The sequence below is a fragment of the Takifugu rubripes genome, chromosome 16 (genome assembly GCF_901000725.2).
Source record: "Takifugu rubripes chromosome 16, fTakRub1.2, whole genome shotgun sequence".
Lineage (NCBI taxonomy): Eukaryota > Metazoa > Chordata > Actinopteri > Tetraodontiformes > Tetraodontidae > Takifugu > Takifugu rubripes.
The window spans coordinates 11,640,466-11,654,877 of record NC_042300.1 but is presented as its reverse complement, the minus strand read 5'-3'; the positions used below and the strand labels follow the sequence as shown (position 1 = coordinate 11,654,877).

The window sequence follows — 14,412 nt, the reverse complement described above, 5'->3', positions numbered from 1 at the left end:
AATATCAGTAAAATTAAGTTTATTGGCAAATCATTTCAATTAGTACTGTATTGATCCGTCTCTTTATGACCAGCAAGTCTTTTGGTTGCTATCAAACCGGAAATTCTATCGTAGGGCCGTTTCCATGGATACCGTCAACTCAACGCGGTGCAGCTGCCTGGGGCGAGAGTAATCTACTCAAATACCTAAAATTACAAAAATAACACGGTTGCGTTAAAGGAGCGAGGATGTCTGGAAGCAGGAATAGCAGCGGATTACCATTTTTCCCAGGATACACCTTTCGGGATGTGACGGTAGGTCAAACTAAAATTTACCTGAGATTAAGTGAAAGTATGCAGGTAAAATATCCCCCTTGGCTGCATTTAACCGCGAATAATCACATTTCAGGAGATATTTTTCTGCGCCACATGCACGGAAACACGCGTTAACGCTCCACTATACGTTTAATGACACCACATGTTCCGACTCCACGTTCTCTGCAGAAGTCAGCCTTCCATCGTCCCCAGACCCTGGAGTTGAGGGACGGCTATCCTCTGCCCCGCCGCCCCTCTGCAGGCATCGGACGGGACCCTCTTTTATCAGATCAGCTGATCCAGCAGGAGGACACCGACTTGCTATTTGACGCACAAACTCTCACAAACATCTCCTGTGATGGAGATTCGTACCCACCCTTCATCCCTGCATATGTGACCCTTGATAAGAAGGTACGCTGCAGCCTTGATGGATGGGAACAGTTTTTTCAAGTTTAAGCTCTAAATTCTCCATCTTCTTACCTTTCAGGTGCTGCACTTCTATGCATATTTCAGGGAAGATGTCCCGTCCTGCCCTGATGAGGAATATCGCATACGTCCCGTGATTATTTACTATTACTTAGAGGATGACACTATGTGCATTTATGAGCCTGTGGTGGAGAATTCTGGGATACCACAGGGGAAGCGGCTCAAACGCCAGCGTATGCCAAAGAATCAGCACGGAGAGTATTACCGATGGAAAGACCTCAACCTTGCCATTGACCTGGAAATGTATGGGGTCAAGTACCACATCATACAGTGCGATGGATTCACCAAGGTACGCAGGAGAGCTTTCTGACACAAACCTGGATCTTTGATTCTCTGTCTGCCTCTCCTTCACCATTTCTAGCAATTCCTGGAGCGTGAGGGCATTATCCTGAATGCCCCTGAGCTGATGCCACTGGCTCCTCATCGGAAACACCTGCAGAAACCGAAGCCTTGTCCCACATCCTCCGTTGATGTTGATGAAAAGTACAGGTTTTTCAACCTGGATCAGAAGGCAAATGAAATTCCTTGTATTATGAAGTCTGTGGCTGGCTATGACAGTCTTTGGCCTTTTCTTGTAAAAGAAACTAGTGTAACTTAAATTGTTTTAGTGTGGATTTGGCAAAACAAGTTGATTTGCTTTTAATGGTACGGAATAAGTGTATTGTAATAACAATGCTGTAAGTTCAGGTTTTTCTCCTTTTCCTGAGCAGGTGCTGCGTTTCTATGCTTTATGGGAAGATGCTGATTCTCTGGTGGGGAAGACAAGCCCAGTGACCATCCGGTACTTCCTAGTGGACAACACGGTGGAGGTCAGACTTGATGATGAACCCAACAGTGGGCGCGAGGCCTATACTGGCTTGATGGGGAGAATCAGGCTGCCAAAGACAATCAAGACTGGTTCTGGTGAATAAGTGTGATTTCATGTTGCTGTTTTCTTATGCAGTAAATAAAGACCCATTTTCTTGATTAGGATTTGTATAACACCCTCTTGTTGCTTTCCAGAGTCTTTCCCCAGCTGTGTTCTGGAGGTTTCCCCACAGGAAGTGGAAGAGTACTATTGTCCCAAAGATTTCCAGGTGGGACAAAGGGTGAAGCTGCTCGGTCGCACCTTCCTGCTGTGTGACTGTGATGGCTTTACGAAGGACTATTACAAGATGACCTACCCTGACATGAAGCTACAGCCCATACAGATCCCAAAGAAGACCAAAGTGACTGAGAGACCAAAGGTGAGAAGATTGGATGGAGCACTGAAATGCTGTTGCTCATGATTTCATTTTCCCCATCCTATTTTACAGGTTGTAGCTCCCTACAATGGCTTTGGTTCACTTGAGGACTCGCTCCAGAATTGTTTATCTTTGATCCCTGAACCTCCCAAGAGGAATGTGATGAAGATGCTCGACAACAGTCAAAAAGTGCTGCGCTACAGTGCCATACTGGTGAGTACATTCTGAATGACTCAATACAAGATGTTTCATTGGAATTTGGTCCCATTTCTCACAATATTTTATGTTTCTGTCACTTGTCATAAAAAAACTTCTCCTAAGTTTCTCCTGCTGCTGTCTGTAGAAATTACACACTTTAAAGAAATTATCCAGTTGTTCTTTTTAAGGATCCCAAAAAACTAAAACTGAGACCATCAACAATCAGACACTCACATCTCTGCTGGTTTAGCATCTGCATGCTTCCCATTCCAGGACTCCCAGAAGCCTGCGGACATAGGCCGACGTTTTATTCTGTCTTACTTCCTGTCCAATGACGCCGTCAGCATATTTGAAAAGCCCACCAACAACTCTGGCATCATTGGAGGCCGATTCTTAGAAAAAACCCGGATCCCCAAGCCAGGCTCCACAGCAGACAACCCCAAGTACTACTCACCTGCTGACTTGGCTATTGGAGCCAAAGTGGATGGTAACGTCACAGACAGAAATGTTCTCTTCCCCAACTACAGCCGGCGTCTCAGTACTTCTGCCTCTCTCCTTTAGTTTTTGGACATCGTTTTCTGTTGACTGATGCCGACCAATACGTGCTGAGCTACCTGGAGGCCAACCCCAATGATATTCCAGAGGAGACGTTGGAGTCTCTGCGCCAGAAGCTGAGTCTAGGGACGGCAAACGATCAAGGAGCGATCCAAGAGAACGGTAAAAAAAATTAAAAATTAAAGCTCTTTTACAAAACAGTTGCATTAACTTTAATGTCTAATAGTCCTCTGTTCTCCTCAGCTTGTTCCCCAGCCGGTGATGAAGCACAGCAGACTCTTTGACGTCGAGGTGAAGAATTGACTGAATTCTAAAATTTCAGTTTCTCTGGGTTTAAAATAACACAAAACACAACAGATTCATTGTCACTTATAAAAATGCATTTAGCAGCCATTAATGTATCCAAACCTTGAATAAAGAAAAAAATATCACGTTGTTTTTGAGAACCACACGTAAAGTCGGGTCGAGTGGCTCGATAATATCCATCATACATGTACATGAGTGATGAACCACCACGTAATAACGCAGAGAGCAGTAAATCACAGATGAGCTGAGCTTCTTTGTTCGAGGGGAGGTTCAATTGTCTGTTATGGTGATGGAACCAGCATGTGTTGTGTTGTCTTGTGTTGTGTTGTGTTGTCTTGTGGTGCCTTGTGTTGTGTTGTGTTGTGTTGTGTTGCCTTGTGTTGTGTTGTGAGAGCGGACCAGGCCTGAGTTGTTGTGAGACTTACACAAGTTTCTCTCTTAAGCATTTCTTGGGCTTGTTTTGTGGAAGTCTTCTTTCGGACCGCCTGTTTCTGCCTCAGCTGAAAGCGGATCAATTTCCAGACCAGCCAAGACCGAGTCAAATACACCAGCAGATTAGCACCTTTGTGTCTCTGATTTGTGATTAATCACCTTGTTATTAGCTCAAACTGACCTTATTAGAATCAATCTAATTATACCAATCAACACATTGGTGCAGTTGACTGGCTTTCTTGCCCACTAAGAAGCATCCTGCCCCCACTAGTGACAAGGAAGGTCCAATTATTACCAGCTGAAGAACAGATGTATTCCTACATTGCTTCCCTCACTGGATCCGGCAAGATGAAGAGGTGATGGTCAATGGCGGAATCAAGATGTGGCTCACCTCCTCCCAGATCCCAGTACACCTGTGGCATCAATGAAAGGTCTGAAGGCTTGAGAGAATCCTCTCTCTGGTCGGGTCCATTTCTAAACATCCTGGACCCCTCCTTTTATCCAGTCCCTCTGGGGAGTGTTTCATGACACAGGGATGTCCTAGGACCCGGGTGGTATTGTCCAGTCTCCAACAGATAGGGTTGCATGGTCTCTATTTGACATTCAGGAAAAGTTAAAGCCATGGGAGGGGGTTGATGGGTGATGGTGTGCATGACCTGCAGTTGCAGAAAAACGGGCTTGCACTGGACCTGGTTCTGCCTGGAGTGCGCCGACAGTTGAGTGATGAGAAGGTTCTTATCTGGAATCCAGCATCACGTTGTACTTGAGTAACAGAGGGAACAGACAAACCTCGAAGTAATGTCTCAAATGAGGGTTGTGTGATGTGGACATACGCACCAAGACTGCTACAGTTTACCTTAGTAACAGACAAGGAGGGCATTTGGCCAACAACTGCGCATGCTGACCGCAATAAATGCATCACCCCTGAGTGTTGCGGCGGTGCCGCTCTTGGGTAGTGAGATGTGGCCCATGAACATTGGTTCCTTCATCCTCTTTGGGAGCACTAGAGGAGAAACTTTCCCTATAATCTGATCTTGAGATTCTCCTCTTGGAGATGGACAGCGCTATCCAGTGAGTTACTCCTCGATGGGAGGGCAATGCTCCCTCTAGGACACAGGTGTCAACCAACACCAACTGATTCCAGCCTCTGTCTGCTGCCAGCATCCAGAACTCAATTGCATAACTGAACATGCTTCTATTACCCTGATGTAACCAGGTAAGTGCATTTGCCGCCACTCCCCTCAAGGGTCTTGCCTGGAATATCTGCATAAAGATCCGGAAAACAGAGTAAGTCACAAAGTTTCTGGACTCTTGAGCCTTTCTAGATAAATATCGAAATTAAGTATGCAGTGTCATTTAGGAAAGAAGCAGACTGAGAATGAAAAAATGAGGTTGAAGGCACGCCAACTGTTGCCACGCCCAGCTGAAAAGTGTTGAAGGCTGGTGGAAAGGTAAGAGCTGCTCGATGAAGCTGCTGCAGCTGTTAAAAGTGCAGTAGGGGTGGCCAGACAAATGAAACAACTCCCTCTGTTCACAGCTAGCCTATGTGATCAGTGCATGCGCTTCATTCCACATGCATCTCGAGGAGTTGTTTACACTCCAGTGTTAGGAACGACCGAACAATGGCAATTTCTGAAAGGACACAGACTCCTGCACCGCTGCTGTTGCTTTAGCTGTGGCTGCTACCTCACTGGCTAACCCCTTTATGGATGGTAAAGTGAGATGAAAAGTCAACTGGTGTGGCCCACAAAGTAAAACAATGTAGAAATTGAATAAAACAATTAAAGATCAAAGGGTCGAAAGACTTGGACACTTGAACTTTCAAGGATCGAAGGTGAAAATAGCTTTGATTTAAAGAAAAATGACTGTTACATTGCATTACGTCTGACCTCTATACTACTGGTATTGCTTAACTTCAACTATAGTCAGCAACTAAAGAAAGAAATACATTAAAAAATAAAGAAAGGTGAAGACTATTGCTAAAGAGCATTGTGAATATACACAGCTGTCACGTTAACTATATTAAAGACAATTCAACTCTTCTTATTGATGTGTATTGACCAAAACTCCATCCTCACCCTAACAAATCAGTACATCCCAGTTTCTCCTTAAGAGAAACCGTTTAACAACAGTCATAGTTTCAAATCACAATTAACGTTAAAGAAGCAACAATGTCTGAAGGCAAGAAGACCACCAGATTACCTCTTTTACCAGGATACACCTTCCACGATGTGACGGTAGGTCAAGAAACTTGTTGAGAATTTTTAAAAGCGTCCATTTCTGCATGTATTTTGTAAAATATCACATTTGAAGTTGCATTTAACTGAGGGTGATGTGTTGTCATTTCTTTTTAATAAGAAAATGACAACTTTTTTGGAGCGTAGCACTAACATTTCAGTATTGGACCTTCGTATGGTTTGGAAACCATTTTATCACATTATGTTTCTACTCAACTTCAACAGAAGTCAGCCTTCCATCGTCCCCAGACCCTGGAGTATAAGGGTGGCTATCCTCTGCCCCGCCACTTCTCCATGGACATGAGACCAGACCCTTGTTCATTAGATGAGCTGGGCACAGAGGAGGACAGTGACCTGCTATCTGACACAAAACCTATAACCACCTCCACTGTTCGGGATTCGTACCCACCCTTCATCCCTGCATATGTGACCCTTGATAAGAAGGTACGCTGCAGCCTTGATGGATGGGAACAGTTTTTTCAAGTTTAAGCTCTAAATTCTCCATCTTCTTACCTTTCAGGTGCTGCGCTTCTATGCATATTTCAGGGAAGATGTCCCGTCCTGCCCTGATGAGGAATATCGCATACGTCCCGTGACTATTTACTATTACTTAGAGGATGACACTATGTGCATTTATGAGCCTCTGGTGGAGAATTCTGGGATACCACAGGGGAAGCGGCTCAAACGCCAGCGTATGCCAAAGAATCAGCAGGGAGAGTATTACCGATGGAAAGACCTCAACCTTGCCATTGACCTGGAAATGTATGGGGTCAAGTACCACATCATACAGTGCGATGGATTCACCAAGGTACGCAGGAGAGCTTTCTGACACAAACCTGGATCTTTGATTCTCTGTCTGCCTCTCCTTCACCATTTCTAGCAATTCCTGGAGCGTGAGGGCATTATCCTGAATGCCCCTGAGGTGATGCCACTGGCTCCTCATCGGAAACACCTGCAGAAACCGAAGCCTTGTCCCACATCCTCCATTGATGGTGAAAAGTACACGTTTTTCACCCTCGATCGAAAGGTAAAAGCAATCACGTGGACTGATTGTGGACAGAACAAGTTGATTTGTCTAAAATTATCACTTTTATGGATAATACTGAATGATAATTTTCAATTGTTTTCACTGCTGTAAGTTCAGGTTTTTCTCCTTTTCCTGAGCAGGTGCTGCGTTTCTATGCTTTATGGGAAGATGCTGATTCTCTGGTGGGGAAGACAAGCCCAGTGACCATCCGGTACTTCCTAGTGGACAACACGGTGGAGGTCAGACTTGTTGATGAACCCAACAGCGGGCGCGAGGCCTATACTGGCTTGATGGGGAGAATCAGGCTGCCAAAGACAATCAAGACCGGTTCTGGTGAATAAGTGTGATTTCATGTTGCTGTTTTCTTATGCAATAAATAAAGACCCATTTTCTTGATTAGGATTTGTATAACACCCTCTTGTTGCTTTCCAGAGTCTTTCCCCAGCTGTGTTCTGGAGGTTTCCCCACAGGAAGTGGAAGAGTACTATTGTCCCAAAGATTTCCAGGTGGGACAAAGGGTGAAGCTGCTCGGTCGCACCTTCCTGCTGTGTGACTGTGATGGCTTTACGAAGGACTATTACAAGATAACCTACCCTGACATGGAGCTACAGCCCATACAGATCCCAAAGAAGACCAAAGTGACTGAGAGGCCAAAGGTGAGAAGATTGGATGGAGCACTGAAATGCTGTTGCTCATGATTTCATTTTCCCCATCCTATTTTACAGGTTGTAGCTCCCTACAATGGCTTTGGTTCACTTGAGGACTCGCTCCAGAATTGTTTATCTTTGTATCCTGGGCCTCCCAGGAAGAATGTGATGAAGATTCTCGGCAACAGTCAAAAAGTGCTGCGCTACAGTGCCATACTGGTGAGTACATTCTGAATGACTCTACACAGTGTGTCAAGACTCTCTAATTCTCTACTGGCTCCTGATTGTCGCAGTTCTTGTCCGAGTAGGGTTGTGTTGTTTTGCAAAGAGCTTGCGGTGCTTGAAGATTTAGGGCACTGTTGGGGTAGTTCCAGGGTGGTTCTGGCTCCCCCTCAGTATCACCAAGTACTGTAATGGTTCCAGGCATTGTGTGCGTAGCTCCAGTTATGTGCTTAAGCAGCCCATTGTAATTTTGTGGATCTTCAGACCTTTTGGGCACCCATACTCAATTGTCCTTTAATTTCGGTCATTGCCAGTGTATCTGTCCATTTAGGGCCCCCCCTCCTCCCCCTTGAGCACCTCTTTGTACAGTTTTTTGTAGCAACTTGTGGGTGCTCCCAGTCCCTCCGATTGTCACTGTACTATTTACAGATTTAGCCTTTCCTGGACATCAATGGCATTAAGAACATGTTTCTTCTGCCACTTTTTCAGGTGTTTTTGCTTGTCGCTTTTTTAAAAGATTTTTTCCGCAGGTGGCTGCCTCTGCTGTCAGTATGGCATAATACACCTTCAAAAAAAACAAGTTTTCATTTTTTAAAACTGAGACCATCAACAATCAGACACTCACATCTCTGCTGGTTTAGCATCTGCATGCTTCCCATTCCAGGACTCCCAGAAGCCTGCGGACATAGGCCGACGTTTTATTCTGTCCTACTTCCTGTCCAATGACGCCGTCAGCATATTTGAAAAGCCCACCAACAACTCTGGCGTCATTGGAGGCCGATTCTTAGAAAAAATCCGGATCCCCAAGCCAGGCTCCACAGCAGACAACCCCAAGTACTACTCACCTGCTGACTTGGCTATTGGAGCCAAAGTGGATGGTAACGTCACAGACAGAAATGTTCTCTTCCCCAACTACAGCCGGCGTCTCAGTACTTCTGCCTCTCTCCTTTAGTTTTTGGACATCGTTTTCTGTTGACTGATGCCGACCAATACGTGCTGAGCTACCTGGAGGCCAACCCCAATGATATTCCAGAGGAGACGTTGGAGTCTCTGCGCCAGAAGCTGAGTCTAGGGACGGCAAACGATCAAGGAGCGATCCAAGAGAACGGTAAAAAAAAAAGCTCTTTTATAAAAGTCCCATTAACTTTAATGTCCAATGATCTTTTGTTCTCATTAGCTTGTTCTTCAGCTGGTGTTGAAGCACAGAAGACTCTTTGACATCGAGGTGAAGGACTGACTGTTCCAGAAATTGGTCTATTATAGCTTTCCAAATTTTCCCCCAGGTTGAAATAACACAGGAGACACCTAATTGATTGTAAATTTAAGTATTTAGTAAAGACAAGTGTATCAAAACACTGAATAATGTCACAAAATTCTCCCTTTGAGAAAAATCATTTTTTAATAAAGTAATTAACCAAAAAAGAAAGGCATGTGTAATATCCATCATACATATGTGGTGCCATTCACTTAAATGACATTTGGTAAATGTAGATTTTAAAACAGACATCAATCACAGGGTGACCGCTCTAAAGGTTGGCCAAGACACCGTCCCAGACTCGCTGAAGGGAATAGTGTTGTGGGCATTTGTCAGCCATCTTGTGTCAGAGCTTCAGTAATGTTCTTTTGCTACAGAGGACAAGACGAGAAAACAGGCATAGCTGGCTCAAGGGGAACGGCTGGACGCTACAACCGATACAGTACTGGTATTTGTGGATATGCATCAAGGCTTGTTTACAGTAATGCGTTTGCCCCGGTCCTTTTGAATGATTCTGTATACAATGGTGCTCCTTCGGATAACAGGCTGTGTGGGTGTATAGAAAAAATACTGACGTGAGGAGGAATAAATGTCTTTTGAGCTCAAGTGAAGTCCTTGGATTTTGTTTTCCAGCATTCAAGCCTAAGCCAGGAGATAAGTGCTCCCTGGAATATCTCGGGGCAAATTCGTTGAGCTGCTCAGTGGCCAACATCCTTCCACGATGCTGCTCAGAAACCTCAGCCAGAGCTCGTGCCACTGGTTGTGTTGTCTTATGGGGATTTGAGCTTTTTGGTTCGAGGGGAGGTTCCATTCTCGGCTTTAAGAACTCCGTTTTCGTGGTGACCAACTAGCAGGAGACAGGAGGAATCAGTCAGTTGCATTTTATAAAAATATTTAACAACAGCTCTTGCATGTTTACACTTACACGAGTCTCTCTTTATCGGCCGTAGGGCTTGTTTTGTGGAGGTCTTCTTTCGGATAGCCTGTTCGTGTCTAAACTCCCTCCAGCGCCTCAGCTGGAAGCGAATGAACTTCCAGAGCAGCCAAGACTGGGTCAAACACACCAGCAGTAGAACAGACATCCTGGGGTTGAAAGAAGATTAGCGCCTTTGGATCGAAGCCGCAACCAAACCACACACATCAAACACAGAACCGGGTCCGAGCTCAATCTGACCTTATTAGCACCGTGTTAAAGTTGCCCGCCTCGATGTCCAGTCCCGGGTTCTCTGCACGAGCCAAACCAAAGCCCACTGCCAGGAACATCAGGGTCAATGTAACCATCCGTGTAAACACGAAGCTGACCGCCCACATGTCAAACCTGAAATACACCCCACAGTCAGAAACCCACCCATGAAGCCCAGAAAGCTGTGAAGAGTCCTCTTACATTTTCTGATGATTCTCATCGGTGAAGTAAAAGAGCCTGGCGATGTGGAATCCCAGTTCTGACACATACTGGAGGAAGAGAAGCACCAACCCGAGACGGCTCATGCTGCGGCGGAAGCAAGGCAGGAGGTTTGCGACGGACTGGCAAATTTTCCATCTTTCGGGATATTTTTGCTCGTGCGCGTTTATTTTCTCCCGTTTTGCATCGTGGACACTTACTTCAGTAAATAGGCTGCGGCGATGTGCAGCAGATACAGAGAGATGTACTGCAGCTGACGAGAAATCTCCTCCTGAAAAACACAGCACGCAGCTCTTTGCCTCATCTGCAGCAGAACGTGCACCTGCGCACGAGGGGCGGATCAGGTGACATCACTCACCTTGCGTACTTTCTGGAAGTAGAGCTCCGGTAAAGCGTGGAGCCAATAGGCCAGCTGAGTGAGGTAGAAAAACTTCACCTGGAACCTGATTAGTGTTAAAAGGCAGATGGTAGAAGTTCAATACGAGGATCATTTTGTCACAAACCAGTTTATATTATATAACCCCCTGTAAATATTCATTAAATGTTTTGAGAATCAGAGCCGTGGTAAGAGAAAACTCCGGCTCACACCTGCCCATCTGGCACGTGCTGATTCAGGCCAGAAGAGAACCAGAAGAGAACATTTACCAGAACATTTTAAACAGTACAGCGCCGTTTTCACTCCACAGCATGTGATTAATGTGTCATTCTGATTAAGGGGTTAACTTAAAGTTTAAATGCACGGCAGTGACAGCGATATTCGCAGTTCCATGTTGACTCGTGTGATATTTTACCACAGTGATTTTCGCTTCTGCAACAGCTCTCCATCCGTCAGTATAAATCATTTTTAAATGTATTTCTAGTTCTCAATAGTCCAGAGTTCCAATTAGGGCTTTTCTAGTATAGATGAGAGAATCTTGCTGTATTTTCCTTTTTATTATCATATTTTTGTGGCCATATTACCTCAAAAAGCTTATATTTTTACCCAAATTTGTGGTCAGCAGTCATACCTGAGGTGAACATGAGGATAGTTCTCCCAAAGGCTGCTGGGGTGCAGGATGTATCCCTCCTGCCATGAAAATCAGGGGGAAACATTACACGAGAATAGTGCCGAATGTACACAAATGTGTGCAGTTTTTGTGTTTAGTTTTTTTAAAATCACTCACTGTTATGAGTATGTAAAAACTCCAAACACTCGACACCAAGTGGAACACGCACAGCTGACCCGACTCATTGAACTTGGTGTTCTTGCTCTTGGAGAGGTGGAGGCGCCGGATGACTTTCTGTGGCACAACAACAGATTATGTGAGCGCAGCCACAATGGGTGAGAGCTCAACTCTGCCACTGTCAGACACGAGGGCGTGTCACAGGAGCAGAAACACAGTATCCAGCACACACAAAGACATCGGATACTATTTCTGGTGACAGAAACAATAAATCTGTGAAGAGTCTGGAAAATGACCGTGCTGCTAAAATAACCCCTCTGATTTCCTCTTATCTCTAAACAGGCCGAATCATTTCTTCCGTCTTCCTCTTTTCGACACCGTCCTTACATCAAGGAGATACTCCTGCACGACGGCGTGGAAGATGATGGCGATGAAGAAGTAGAAGACCACGGTGGCGCAGTCTTTCCATCCATAGTGGTAAAGCGTCGCCTCTCCATCTGAGCACAGGCAGGTGAATTGAAAGACACATTAAAAATCATGAAGCAGGGAATGAAACTGAAATGCAAGAAGCCTGAATGGAGATGGGGTTTAACAGCTCCTCCATGCATACCTGGGGACAGCGTGGTGACGTTGTACTGAGGCTGGATGAACAGTATGGCCGTCTTGGCTGTTGACTGGAAATCAAGAGACCAATATTAACCGCCAGATTCTTTAGGTTCTGTCCCAAGGAAGATATGTATAACAGGATTGTGGCTTTAATGAGAGTTGGAAGGTGCCATCACTTACTTACGTTCACATTTCAATCGATTATAGAAAAATAGGTTCCTGCCACAGAAACTAACAAATCTGGAGAATTGAGAAACCTTTCTTACAAACTCGCTGTGGGATGTTGATCACTTCAGATTATCGTTAGAGGATTACAAAATTATGAGAAATTATTTGGGCTGTTGCAAGAAAGGAGTCATGATTTGAAAGTCCCGGGACCAAGAACCCCCTACTGGTCCCCTTGTGTTACTGAAGTGGCCATAACATGCATAAAATTGAGGCCGCAGGTGTCCAAGGAACAGTTCCGTTGGTGTAGCTCTCACGAAACTAGAAATCTGAAGGAAATCCCCTGCATAGTTCTAATCATTTTTGTAGAGACCATCTGTGCGGACGCAGCCACGGTTCCGGGTCGAAACTCTCCGCATGAATAAACGGGGGACTTGGAAGGCAAATAAGAATCATCATTAACTATAAAGACACATATCAAAATTTAGCACAGTGTGGCAAGACTGAAATCCCAGCAAACTAATGCAGATTTTAGTTCTTGTGAAACTAGATCAGTCGCCAGCAGCAATCCCCGAGATTGAGACGTGGCAGTTAGCTAACGCTGTGAAGCTAGCACGAACACAGCTACGACTTCCTTGTCGGCCCTTCAAAATAAAACCACAAACTGTCACAATTTCAGTGTAATAGGATGACACCAACAGTGTCGGTTTTAATTTGAAAAATAAAGACTCCCGACTTCCTGTGGATAGTGAGCAAATTGTATTGGCTGACAAATTACGGTATTCAGCCATGAATTGGAGAGAAATATGACTTTGTTTGGATGGTGAAACGTTAAATTCACAAGAAAAGTGCGTTGCATTTGAGTGATCATCTTTGAAAGTTGCGTGGTGTGGTCTGCTGCAGAGTCATGTTGGGAAGTTAAAAGACTATTAAACATGTACACAAAACTTATAGAACACCCTGCCACAAGGACTCCAAAAGTTCCTCCGTTCGCCATCGTTTTCACAATGCTTTGGTGGTAAAGTCTGCAACATTCACGGCTGACTCAAGTTGTAAAAAGGTGGGGGGGGGGGGGGGGGAATGCAATAACCAGCCACAATGTCCGCAAAATTGCCTACAATGACAGAAAGCTTCAACGCAACAGCTTTGTTTCTGGCCGACAAATTTGCAGTTCGACTGAATTACTGGGTTTAATGCAGATTTCCACTGGAGTGCAGACGAGCTTGACCATCTTAAAACAGCAGAGTTAGACGAGAGGGGAAGAAAAGGGGAGAAAGAGGAATTAATCTCACCTCAAACATCAGTCCAATCAAAATGAAAATCACTAAACTGAAGACGATGTCGGCATGGTTCTGAATTAGGAACTCCTGGCTGAAGAAAGGGTAACTCTTGTTCCTTCGGCGAAACGCCATGTCAATTCACTGCTACTATCCCCGCTATTTTAAAAAAAAAAAACTCAATTTTTCTGACTACGAAGTTCAGGAGTTAACTTTCTCACTGATGTGCGCATGCGCGGAGTCTTAAAGGGCGCATGTCGTAAATACTTCCTTTGAGGCGCCGAGTGACGTCACGCAGGAGCGGTTCTAACCTGAGACGTTAAAATAAGACACCAAAAATCAGGAATGAACACAAGAACACCACATAAGTGTTTCCAGTATTTGTTCTTTATTGCTTGTTTGAAGCCACCAGTGGCTTCACACCCTGGAGTTCAAGTAACCTGGTTGGGGAATTTAAAAACATTAATGAGCAAAATAAAAGCATTCTCTAGTCTAGATTTAGACAAAAAAGAGAACACAGTCAGTAGAATTCTGGATCTACATCATTTCATCCACGACACGATAAATCATTTTCTAAAATCAGTGCCTGAGACTGTGAGACATGATTTGTTTTAAGCCCACAACGATGTAAATTCAAGTTTAAGCAATTACATGGTCAACATGTAAATAAAGGTGAACCAGCTCACAGGCGAGTTCGATGTCAACGCAATAGCCCTGTTCAACGCCAGTTCTTGCCACAAATACAAACTAAAGTAACTTTTTGAAGATTTCTATATAAAAAAAAAAAAAATCACAGCAACAAACATGTTCTTGTGCTTCCAAATAATTCTGTGTGTTATTCATCACACGAAAGGTTTAGAACACCCCACAGCCTACCGTCAGTTATTATCATTAGGACCCACACTGGTGTTTTCCTTG

At 44.6% G+C, this 14,412-nt stretch overlaps 3 protein-coding genes and 1 long non-coding RNA gene across 5 annotated transcripts; 2 read left to right on the top strand and 2 right to left on the bottom strand.

The window, feature by feature from the left end:
• The first annotated feature begins 139 nt into the window (after positions 1-139).
• Positions 140-3,171, top strand: LOC115253013 (EF-hand domain-containing protein 1-like). The gene is made up of 10 exons (XM_029849813.1): positions 140-293; positions 483-704; positions 781-1,068; positions 1,141-1,290; positions 1,490-1,682; positions 1,782-2,005; positions 2,075-2,215; positions 2,474-2,687; positions 2,762-2,917; positions 2,999-3,171. Exons 1-10 carry the CDS (start codon positions 228-230, stop codon positions 3,037-3,039), a joined length of 1,695 nt encoding a protein of 564 aa, XP_029705673.1. The 5' UTR covers positions 140-227; the 3' UTR covers positions 3,040-3,171.
• A 596-nt stretch (positions 3,172-3,767) lies between these two features.
• Positions 3,768-5,331, bottom strand: LOC115253014 (uncharacterized). 2 transcript variants are annotated; one of them, XR_003891334.1, is made up of 4 exons: positions 4,696-5,331; positions 4,350-4,599; positions 4,183-4,255; positions 3,768-4,085 (listed from the first exon to the last, which is right to left on the bottom strand). It is a non-coding gene; the product is annotated as an uncharacterized lncRNA (long non-coding RNA). The 2 variants fall into 2 exon arrangements; XR_003891333.1 differs by having other exon boundaries at positions 4,350-5,248.
• A 117-nt stretch (positions 5,332-5,448) lies between these two features.
• LOC101074513 (EF-hand domain-containing protein 1) lies at positions 5,449-9,552 on the top strand. The gene is made up of 10 exons (XM_011612272.2): positions 5,449-5,730; positions 5,956-6,174; positions 6,251-6,538; positions 6,611-6,757; positions 6,898-7,090; positions 7,190-7,413; positions 7,483-7,623; positions 8,291-8,504; positions 8,579-8,734; positions 8,804-9,552. The coding sequence occupies exons 1-10, from the start codon at positions 5,665-5,667 to the stop codon at positions 8,842-8,844; spliced, it is 1,689 nt and encodes a 562-aa protein (XP_011610574.2). The 5' UTR covers positions 5,449-5,664; the 3' UTR covers positions 8,845-9,552.
• On the bottom strand, positions 8,955-13,727 carry tram2 (translocation associated membrane protein 2). The gene is made up of 11 exons (XM_003971880.3): positions 13,510-13,727; positions 12,057-12,120; positions 11,834-11,943; positions 11,447-11,563; positions 11,291-11,349; positions 10,642-10,726; positions 10,484-10,554; positions 10,266-10,370; positions 10,056-10,199; positions 9,807-9,964; positions 8,955-9,728 (listed from the first exon to the last, which is right to left on the bottom strand). Exons 1-11 carry the CDS (start codon positions 13,627-13,629, stop codon positions 9,652-9,654), a joined length of 1,110 nt encoding a protein of 369 aa, XP_003971929.1. The 5' UTR covers positions 13,630-13,727; the 3' UTR covers positions 8,955-9,651.
• Positions 13,728-14,412: the final 685 nt, after the last annotated feature.

Bases quoted from the DNA above. Each gene is read 5' to 3' on its own strand.
- tram2 (XM_003971880.3), bottom strand. From the start codon at position 13,629: ATGGCGTTTCGCCGAAGGAACAAGAGTTACCCTTTCTTCAGCCAGGAG. The intron at 11,350-11,446 runs GTGAGTGATTTT...TTTTCATGGCAG, and splicing joins GTTTTTACATACTCATAACA to GAGGGATACATCCTGCACCC. The intron at 9,729-9,806 runs GTAAGTGTAAAC...GTCTCCTGCTAG, and splicing joins GCCGATAAAGAGAGACTCGT to TTGGTCACCACGAAAACGGA.
- LOC115253013 (XM_029849813.1), top strand. From the start codon at position 228: ATGTCTGGAAGCAGGAATAGCAGCGGATTACCATTTTTCCCAGGATAC. The intron at 1,069-1,140 runs GTACGCAGGAGA...CACCATTTCTAG, and splicing joins AGTGCGATGGATTCACCAAG to CAATTCCTGGAGCGTGAGGG. The intron at 2,688-2,761 runs GTAACGTCACAG...TCTCTCCTTTAG, and splicing joins TATTGGAGCCAAAGTGGATG to TTTTTGGACATCGTTTTCTG.
- LOC101074513 (XM_011612272.2), top strand. From the start codon at position 5,665: ATGTCTGAAGGCAAGAAGACCACCAGATTACCTCTTTTACCAGGATAC. The intron at 6,758-6,897 runs GTAAAAGCAATC...TTTCCTGAGCAG, and splicing joins TTTTCACCCTCGATCGAAAG to GTGCTGCGTTTCTATGCTTT. The intron at 8,505-8,578 runs GTAACGTCACAG...TCTCTCCTTTAG, and splicing joins TATTGGAGCCAAAGTGGATG to TTTTTGGACATCGTTTTCTG.